Source organism: Lolium perenne, chromosome 4, assembly GCF_019359855.2.
Source record: "Lolium perenne isolate Kyuss_39 chromosome 4, Kyuss_2.0, whole genome shotgun sequence".
NCBI lineage: Eukaryota > Viridiplantae > Streptophyta > Magnoliopsida > Poales > Poaceae > Lolium > Lolium perenne.
Window position 1 is genome coordinate 198,247,160 of NC_067247.2, and position 10,726 is coordinate 198,257,885.

Below are 10,726 nucleotides of genomic sequence, written 5' to 3' on the forward strand. Positions count from 1 at the left end.
CTTGCGAGTCGTCATCTGTCTAAGGTTAAAAAGTACACTGAACAGAGATAGGAACAACTACAAGCGGCCTGCCATAGGAGAAACGGCCAACAAAATTCACAATTCACTCGACACTGTTTCAACCTAGGTCTCATTCTGGCGGCTCGATCCTATTAGCTTCTAGATGGAGGCTTTGTCTACACGAACGATCGATACGGCCGGCCCTAACCCGGCCCTGGTTTGAGCCGAGGCGTGGGCTTCCTTCTTTCTTCTCCCATCGCTTTGCTTGGTCAAGCCGGCCGGCCGGGCCCGGCCGGCGGGCAGATGCCCAATAAAAATCGCAGGTCACCAGGCTACGTTCTCTGCACCGGGCAACATGCTATACATTTACCACATGCCTCTGCTAGCTAGTCGCCAGGCAGCCCCTCCCCTCCGCTACCTCACCACAGTGCCCCTACCCCCTCCTCCTAGCTTACCTTCCTCGCTCACTCTCAAAAGCGTGTCTCTGCGACTGACTCACTGTGTCACTGGCACGCACGCACGCACGCACGAGCGGAAGCCTGGCCTCTGCTACAAATCGGATCAGAGGTCGGTCGGTGGCCGTCTCTGCTCGCTTCCTCCATAACCATTGCCTTCCATTGCTGCCTGCGCTACCTAGCTGGCTAGCTAGCGTTTCGTCGCTTCGAGTGCCGGCGGGGTAGCTTGCCGTCAGCTGGAGGCTGGAGCCTTTGCATCCGCCACCCAGCTGCTGTCAGCTGTGCGCGCGGGCTGCTCTCACTCGGCGCACCATGGGAGCAGTGAGCCGCCGGAGCTGGCGCTGCTCCGCCGCCGTCATCATCGTCTTCTTCTCTGCGGCCGTTGGTAAGTCAAGTCAGGGTCAGGGTTTTGCTAGCTCGCCAGCTCTTCTTTTCTCGTTTCCTTAATTAGCTGCTAGCAGTCTTCTTTTCGTCGGTTTGGTTTGCTCAGGTTGATGTTTCCCCGGCCCTTTTCGTGTCATCTTTCCTAAAGTATCCATCTTAGCTTAGGTCATCGGAGATCGTAGTTAGTTGTGATCTGCTGTGCTAGCTCCCACATTTCTTTCTCAAAGCAGGACCTTGAAATTAATATCGAAGTGCTTTGTTGTTGCGATTAACACTAGTTAGGTCTCTACAATCTCATCGCCCCCCTTCTAAATTTCTACTATTTGCTGAGAAAAATCTCGGGTCCTTTTTGCATACTAGGAGTCTAGGACACTGGATTTGTTTGCTCTTCGCTGCAGAAATTTGCAAGCACGGACATTATATTTGGGGCTGGTTATTTATCAGTTAGTGCTATTATCCGTCGGATTTTACTTAATGCAAAACCAGCACATAGTGGTAGCTCTTCTTTGCAAATTACATACTCTCTCCCTCTCTAAAACTAGCTAGCCAAGCTAGCTTACTCCACTCTCATCATTCATGCATGGACTACTAAAAGCCTAAAAACTAGCTATAGCTAGCCAAGCTGGTTTACTCGGTCCCATCATCCTTAGATTACTAAACCAAGCTTGGGAATCAAGAACTCAATCTGTGCAAACAATAACTCGGTCACTAGCTTGGGAGAGGTAGTAGGATTCTTCTTGCTGCCATCTTGTATCAAACATTCAAACACCAACTTGGCCGCTTGAGAGAAATAAGATTCTTCTCGCTCCCATTTGTTAAAGCTCAGAATTGATGCGTAATTAAATTCGTTCGTACTTAAATCATTTTTGTTTAATCCATCGCAAACCATTAAATGACCAACGCACCTTCTTGTCTCGAAGTCATCTTGCTCTTCACCAACCAATGCATGCGTGCCTTTGCCTCCTGTAGTCTTGGTGTCCCCCACCCTGGCACTACCCTGCTCCAGAAAAGCACACACCAGCTAATTTATTGTTCACGCACACACATGCTACCCGACATCAACTTCAGTGCAGGTGAACTGGAGAAGATAGAGAATCTCCAAAAAGACACATCCAGCAATACGACCTACTTTCAAATCTGCAACAAATACGTTTTTGTCGCACTTCCTTAGCGTTTTCGGCACCAAGAAAGTGCTTCCTACCCAGTTTAGCCAGACCCAATTGTTTCATTTCAACAATTTATGCACCACAGTCTCATTCCATCTAGCCATGCATATCCAGGAGCAAATTGTTCCGAATGTATGCAGTGGTACTAGCTCCTACATTTAGGGCCGGGGTGTTCTGCCGGAGATATCTATTTGTGAGTTCGATATTTAACCAGTTCAAAAAGTAGTATCAAAAGTCTCTCGAAAATACAATTTCATCTGAGCACCTTCAACATGTGCCAAACGACTGAATTTTCCCTGCTCTTATGCATTATTCATATTATTGATAGATTGTTAGATTTCGGGGACTGTATTTAGTCTACTATCGGACTACTTGTCAAACAGTAGCGTTGGTAAAGTTCTAACACGTACTCAGTACTTGCAATTAATCGTGTCGGTGAACCTGTACTGCAGCTGTCGCCGCAGCAGGGAGGCCAGCCCGTGTGCCCGCGGCGGTGCTGCAGCAGTACATGAGAAGGACAGGGTCATCGGCGCTGCTTATACGGAGTAGCACGTCGTCGACAGACGGCGACGACACCGCGGAGGCTCCTCGCCGGCGTCTGGTAGGTCCGGGGTCGTCTCCGCCGACGTGCCGGTCGCGGTGCGGGCGATGCACGCCGTGCCGACCGGTGCGCGTGGCCATCCAGCCCGGGATCGGCACCCAGTGGGAGTACTACCCGGAGGTGTGGCGCTGCAAGTGCGGCAGCAAGCTCTACATGCCGTGAACGGCGCGGCACCGGCCGGGTCACCGATAAGGCAATTCGGAGGGACGCCTTGCAGCTTGCCGGCGGCCGTGCATGCACCGATCATGCCATGCGCGTCAGTGGCATAGTTTTGGAAATGGTATAAAAACAGAGGGATGGGGGTAAATTACATGGCTGTTAATTAGTTCCTGATGATTAAAGAGTTACTGGTTGATTAGCTAGCTAGCTAGCTAGACGTGTGTGATCGGACCAGTTGGTCATTGTAATATTTTGTGTATATGCAAATTAAGATCTGAATATTACCTGTGTCGTTAATCGCCCGATATCTCTTCTGAACTTTGTTCTGCATTTTTTGTTGTCTTAAAAACCATATGTACAGAAAGTTATAGTTGTCCAGTTCTTCAGAAAAAAACAATCTACTATGGTGGGTGGTTCAATCATTTCATTCTCCGTAGTTTGCAACTTTAACATAAACCTTGTATTGATATTTGACTAATAAATTTGACGTATCTGATCTCAGCCATATGTTAGCTTCAGTATGCTACAGCAATTATTTTTTGTTAGTTTCAGTATACTACTGCAAGACTGGTGATGCTGGCTGTCATTTTCTCCGAATTCCCTTCATTCAGATAAGGGCATCTCCAGCGGCGGGACGAAAACGGTCGCTGAGTGACCATTTTCGTCCGCCGTGACCGGAAATGCGTCTGGGGCCTGTTCCAGCGGGTCGACGCAAAGTGACCGGGCCATTCGCGGATACGCAAATCTGGCCCAAATATGCGCCTCGGATGCGTCTCTGCGGACGTCCGGAAACGTCCGCTCGCGTCTGGCGGACGTTTCGGCAGGCCCGCCTGCAGCGACCCTGCGTCGATGCGTCTTCTCAAACGCGCCAGCGACTGCAAAGCTGCGTCGCTTCGGCACTCTGCGCTACGTTAATGGCGACGATGCCTCGGCTGCCGAGCGGCCGCCCACCTCTGCCAACCACGTTAATGGCGACGCCACGCATCCCGTGGCCACCGCATGCCGCCGGCCTATATAAAGGGGGCGCGCGTTCTTCTTCCACATCCACTCCTCCAAAGAAACCCTAGCCACCACAAAGCTCGACCGTAGCGCCGCCTAGGTGTTCCTGCGACGCAGCCAAGCCCGCGAGGAAGTCCATGGCTGGTCCTGGTGGCCGGCGAGGCGGTCGAGGCCGCGGCCCTGGGCGCCCCCGTGGCCGGGGCAGGGGCCACCGTGATGGAGCAGCTACGGTCCCACGCTCGTTGTCGCCTGCGCCCTCCTCGTCCTCGCAGGAGGAGCGCTGCTTCGAGTTCCTCCTCCGCATCGACGACGACCCACTCGCCATCAAGCGGCTACCGGACAAGTTCGCCGAGTTCGTCGACGGCGTCGAGCCGGCGCAGTTGCAGCTACGGGAGGCCAGCTGCAACTTCTGCCGTTGGACCGTGGAGGTCCTTTTCGACGGGCAGGGCAAGATGTACCTGCATACGGGGGTGGGACAAGTTCACCCGTGACCTCGTGCTCGAGCCCGGCTGCCAGCTCACCTTCCTCTACGAGGGGGACGGCGAGATGATCGTCAAGTTGTTCGACGACACAGCCTGCCGCAGGCACTACCACACCGACGAATCCGGCTCGGACACCGATAGCTAGAACTTAGAGTGTTCTTTCTTTGCAGCGAATCTGGCTACGAGCCAATTGAAGCCGCTAGTGGAGGTTTCTGGATGTTCGCCTCATCGGTAGAACCAACAAGGGCACCATCTCCTCCCGCTGGATTTTCCAGTTTGGGTGATTGGGTGTGCCCTCGAATGTTCTTTCTTGGCAGCGAACATACGGAAATCAACACAACTGGCTTCTTTTTTAAAAAATTTTATATTTGTGTCCACCATGGTTCAAACTATGTGTTAGTTTGTGTAAACCATGTTCCAAACTATGTGTTAGTTTGTGTAAAATCATGTTTTAAAATATTATATTTGAAACTATGTTTAAATAGAGAAGAGGAAAAAACGGAAAAAAAATGCGTCGCCCCGCTGGAGCAAACCCCAGACGCAAACGAACGCGCGGACAAAAACGGTCATTTGTGCGTCCAGCGCGACACAAACGGACGCTCGTGGACAGCTGGAGATGCACTAACATGCATGCATGGATCATAGAACGGAGTAGTAGGTGTGGCTTCTCCCCCGTTAGTATTTCAGAGTACCCATGGCAATGGCATGCATGTGGTTGATTGCCTCGATCGAGATAATGCATGGCATGGAGCAAACTTGTAATGCATTGTCTACGCGCCCATGGTGTACGCTGTCAGCCTTGTTTTGTTTTCTTGTTCAGTTAGTCCAAAATACAGTAACTTCTGCATTGCAAAAGAAAAATACTCGACAAGAAAGGCGACATCGAAATCGTTGCAAAGAAAAAGCATGGAGATCGACCAACCATCATTTTCTTTCGGCATGCACATGCATTTCTACGCACTGTGTGGAACCTTGCTCACATGCAGCCTGGGGAGTATTGTAGTATACCTTCATATAGTAACTTCAACAATCAGGCAATGCTATCGCCGATAGCAGCGAATTTTTTTTAAATAATGCGAATTATTTTATGAAATGTAGAAGTATCACGCATTTTCAAAAATTTGCAAAAATATGACTCGGTCGGCCACGCGTCTACCGATCGGTAGTCAGCAAACCAATCGGTGCACTGAAAGCCGATTGCAGGTGGCACAGGTCCCACCACCGGTCCGACCGATGGGCGGACATGTGGCTGATCGGCCAGCCGGTGGCCGATCGGCCTACCAGCTACCGACCAGAGCAGCACGCAGCAGCCAATCTAGCTGCATGCATGCATCAGCTTGCTTGGCCGATCGATTGTCAACAAAAATGTGATTATACGATTAGTTTTTAGACATGAACCAACATAAGTTTATCTTGCCATGTCTACCTATGTCTGTAGACTTAGGCATCTCCAACGAAGCGACGTAAACGAATGCTCAGCGACTGTTTGCGTCCGCGCGGGCTTAAAATGCGTCAGGAATTAGGTCTAGCGGCCCAACGCTTAGGGCATCTCCAGCGGCGCGATGGCAAACGGTCGCTGAGCGAGGACCGTTTTCGTCCGCTGTGACCGAAAATGCATCTGGCACCACCTCCAGCGGGGCGACGCATCGTGTCCGGGGCGTCCGCGGAGACGCAAACGCGACGCAAATATGCGCCAGGTCTGCGTCTCCGCGGACGCTGCGCGGTCACGCCTAGCGTCCGCTCGCTTCCCCACGGGCCCTCATGGCAGTGACCCAGGTTCGATCAACCTCGAATTAACAGCAAGCGCGCGAATGTCAACCGCCGGTGTGGCAACCGCGATGATCAACCCGCCAACCACCGCAATGGAGCGCCGAACCGCCGCGGAAGAGCAACAGCCGGGCTCTTCATTATACGCGTCACCGTTAATCCCTGCAGATTATAACCCCTGCGTATACGGTAATTCAAGTTGAACCGCCTCCTTCTTCTTCCTCTTCTTCTTCGTCTCCAACACCGGCACGCCATGAGCGACTACACGCTGCCGTCGGACTCGGAGAGCGAGGGCAAGTCGCCCGGATTTCTGCATTGGTGGGAATCCCCTGCGACGCCAAGCGATCCGGGCTCCACGCCCAGCGACCCTGCCTCCACGCCGAGTGAGGAGGAGGAGGACGGAGGCGGCAATGCCAACGAAGGGCAGGAGGAGGACGGAGGCGGCGCTGGCAGCGACGTCGAGGACGAGGAGGATGGGCAGGAGGAGGAGGAGGACTCCGACACCAAGTTCGCCCGGTTGGAGGCGTAGGAGGCGGCAGACGACAAGGCGGCGGCAAGGAAGAAGTTGCAGCTGGCCTCCCGTAGCTACAATTGGGTCGGCTCGACGCCATCGACGAACTTGTCCGGGAGTCGCTTGATGCCGAGTGGGTCGTCGTCCATGCGAAGGAGCAACTCGAAGCAACGCTCCTCCTGCGAAGACGAGGAAGATGCAGGCGACGGCGACCGTGGGGCCGTAGCTGCTCCACCACGGCGGCCCCTTCCCCGGCCCTAGGGGCACCCAGGCCCGCTGTCGTTGCCTATTCGATGGTACCTCGGAGGAGATATCCTCACGAGGGGGAGAAGAAGTAGGGGCCATAGGGCGGAGAGCACTCGGGATGGTGGTACGCGATTTACCCAGCTTCGGAACACCTGCACGATGACAGGGCCTACTGCTGCTTGTCTGGAATTATCTGGGCGCTTTCGCGATGATACAATGAGTTGTTGTTCTGCCTCTAGGGCTCCCAGGATCCGGCTTATAAAGGCGCACGGATCTAGGGTTTACATGGAGAATCCTACCCGGACACAGGTTTCCTAACTACGGTACAATGTCTTGCCGTGTACGTCAAGGATCCGCCCTCCTCTCTTCATCGTACCGGATCCGGGTTCCTTAATGGGCCGTCGTAGATCCGGGTTCCTCCTCAAGGTCGGTCGGATCCGGCTCCCTGTTCCTGGGCTGGACATCATCCGTCAATATCAACAGCAACTGGGCCGCCCGATGGGCCACATGCCACATCACCATCTGTGGGCCACCCGGGCTTGCTAGATCTAGGCACTGTCGATGGTACATCCATGAAGTATACCCACAACACCCGCGGCCTTGACCGCCTCGCCGGCCACCAGGACCCACCATGGACTTCCTCGCGGGCCTTGCTGCGTCGCAGGAAGAGCTAGGAGGCGCTACGGTGGAGCTTATGGTGGCTAGGGTTTGTGTGGATGAGTGGATGAGGAAGAAGCGCGCGTCCTCTTTATATAGGCCGGAGGCAGGCGACGGCCGTGGGATGCGTGGTGTCGCCATTGCTGCGTTGGCGGAGGTGGGCGGCAGACGCTCGGCAGGTGAGGCATCGCCATTAACGTGGCGCAGATTGCCGAAGCGATGCAGCGGCACCGTTGGTGACGCGTCTGAGAAGACGCATCAAGGCAGGGTCGCTGCCAGGCGGGCCCGATGAAACATCCGCTAGGCGCGAGCGGATACTTTGCGCGTCCGCGCAGCGTCTGCAGAGATGCATCCCAGACGTATATTTGGACTAGGTTTCCATGACGACCCGGTCACTTTACGTTGCCCCGCTAAAACAGGAAACTAACACATTTTTTAACCCGGCGAACGCAAACGCTCAATGATGCCGTTGAAGATGCCCTAACTCAGCTAGTACAGTGAATATGCGTTGCGTCCAGCGAACTAGCTCAGCTGGTACGGTGAATGAACGCTACATATTTTAGTTAGTGTGGAGTATGTGTGCTAATCAGCTACAACAGCAGGTACTTAGAAGTGATCGGCTGCTAGCTGCGTAGATGTGTGCTAATTAGCCGGGCAGCTGTAAGTACTAGAGGTGGTCGGCTGCTAGGTGGCCGATTGGCCTGCTGCTGGCCGGTCGGTCTGCTGCCGGCCGATCGGCCCGGAGCTAGTCAATTTCTGACACGACGTAGAGAAACTGCCCAGCTGACAGCCTAAATAGTCTTCGGTAGGCCGATCGGTCGACTGAAAACCGACCGAGTCACATATCTGGAAAATTTTCAAAACGCGTGATATTTCTGAAAATTATTAAATAATTCGTATTATTTACAGAGTTAATTTTTGCTCACTCCGTTCCATATTTTTTTTATCATGATTGTAGTTCAAATTCAAACTAAAAATATATATGACACAAATTATGAAATGGAGGAAGTACCGGACAAGAATTTCACAACACAACTATGTATGCTACTCCGAACCCGAAAACCGCACAATTCATGCCGGAACTAGTAAATTTCCTCTTTTTTTTTCACGAGCACGCAAAAAGAGTGCCGTATCTTTATAGAAAAGAAGCAACAAAATATACAAGAAACCGATAGGAGATGCGAACACCTGCCCACGGTTGAACACACACACACACACCACAAGGAAACCTAGGCCTACTCTCGCGGCATCTCACTCCTCTCCCTAGCTCCGGCCAACCGCCAAAGGCTAAACTATTCTAACACTTTGTTCATGATCTGCTTTGTGGACAGCTGACTTTGCACATTACCAAACACTCTTGCATTACGCTGCTTCCAGAGAGTAATGCAAGAGAAAACTAGTAAAATTCCTCATAATTGGAGGCCCTGAGATCGTTCCCCAGTCAAATAATGAAGCAGGAGAAAACACGAAAATAAGATTGCTGTGATGGCTAGATCCAAATATATACTACTCTGATCTGAATTAATCAACGTCGTACAAAATTGCATGCGGAGCAGTTAATTTCATTGTCAATTAAATGTGACCGGAGGAAATATTTGGCATGGAGTGGCATTTTCTGGGGATTCGACCTGCAGCCATGCGAGTGACTGACTTGAGTACAAAGCTTTTGCCACCCGGCACACTTTATTCCTTCACCCTTTCGTACTTTCACTTTGGTCGTCCAAGTACGAGTTCGATACACCGGCAGCGACTTGCAAGAATCAAGATGCTCGCATTTACAGGGCATTTCACTCCTATCCCTTTTGCTTTTTTATCTCTTGCACTCTTGCTTGCCAACTTATATTCTTTTCTTCTTCGTTTGCGTTCTCTTTGGATGGTGGTCATGTTCCTCCAAGACGTACGTGCTCATGCATCGGTTGCATCCCGTGATGCCTGCTATCCTACGACACAGTCACAATTCACAAAGAGGCGGGGATCCATTCCTATGGAGGCACGCTGATCAGTACTCCATCTGTCCTTAAATACATGTCATAGGTATAGACATAAGGTAGGCTAAAATCTGTTTACATTCATCCAACCTACGACGAGTATTTAGAGCTGGATGGAGTACTAAAATTCTTAGTATATTGAAAGATATTGATCGATGTGCACAAAGCGATATTAAGCTGCTAGACAGAAAGTGCTATTACAGTTTGGGCAATTTCTAAATAAACTTAACACCAAAGTTTCTAAAAAAATAAAATAAAAATCTAGATGTAGTCAGCTATGTATGCTATGAGTGTGCAAATTTTGAATACTATGAAATTCCTCGTATTTTAGGCTTAGCAAGAAAACACAAATTGTACAATTTTTAAAAGATTTCAAAGGGGAACTATTCATGTTCGTCTTGTCTGAACTAAGAGAGATTTTCCATGAGTTGAAATGGTTTGAGTATGCATATTGTTAGAGAAGAACGTTGGGCCGCCAACCAAAGCCATGCATCATGGTGGAAGTTTCAGCTTGGACATTAATCCTCGAATCTCTTATGAGAATATTATCTGTTGTTGAATGCTTAAAGCATAAAAGAGGAGTCCACTATCTGTTTTCTATGTTGTCCCGGTATAGATGTCTTCAAGTTGAGATCTATCAAAATCGAGAAATCAAATGCGATTTATCTCCTTGGACCTTTGTACAGGTGACATAGAGGTACCCCTTTGTGACACTTGGTTGAAACATATGTAATACGATGATAATCCATGGAAATCCGAGCTAATTAGGACAAGGTGCGGGCACTATCAGTATTCGATGCATGAGGCTTGCAACTTATAGGAAGTTTTATACATAACCCATATGAATTATTACTACCGTTGACACAATTGTTTCCATGCTTTCAAAATAAAAAGCTCTAGCACATGAGTAATCCCTGCTTCCCTCTGCGAAGGGCCTTTCTTTTACTTTATGTTGAGTCAGCTTACCTACTTCCTTCTATCTTAGAATCAAACACATACTTTCAGATTTAAATTTTTGTCATTCTCGTCCAGGATATAATATATGATATTTCATATTAAAATTTTACATGGGAGTAGAATAAATCATTGACTACATGCTAGTATTTTTTTTAAGCTCTAATCGATTTTTTTAATGCCTCTTGGGACCGTGTGCCAAAACGACGCACTCTACTCCTAGAGCCATTGGTGAAGGTGGTCAAAAATCTTGACACGAGCTACAGACAAACCTTGACATTTTACATATATATATTTTGTAACAGAGAAGGTCCTTTGAGGGCCTAGAAGTTGTACTACCTTTGTCTATTTTTAGAT

At 50.2% G+C, this 10,726-nt stretch overlaps 1 protein-coding gene across 1 annotated transcript; it reads left to right on the top strand.

The window, feature by feature from the left end:
- The first annotated feature begins 376 nt into the window (after window positions 1-376).
- LOC127295203 (uncharacterized) lies at window positions 377-3,072 on the top strand. The gene is made up of 2 exons (XM_051325107.2): window positions 377-840; window positions 2,458-3,072. Exons 1-2 carry the CDS (start codon window positions 768-770, stop codon window positions 2,766-2,768), a joined length of 384 nt encoding a protein of 127 aa, XP_051181067.1. The 5' UTR covers window positions 377-767; the 3' UTR covers window positions 2,769-3,072.
- The last annotated feature ends 7,654 nt before the right edge of the window (window positions 3,073-10,726 follow it).

Coding starts and splice junctions, on each gene's coding strand:
- LOC127295203 (XM_051325107.2), top strand. CDS start 768: ATGGGAGCAGTGAGCCGCCGGAGCTGGCGCTGCTCCGCCGCCGTCATC. Junction 841..2,457: donor CTTCTTCTCTGCGGCCGTTG/GTAAGTCAAGTC, acceptor CCTGTACTGCAG/CTGTCGCCGCAGCAGGGAGG.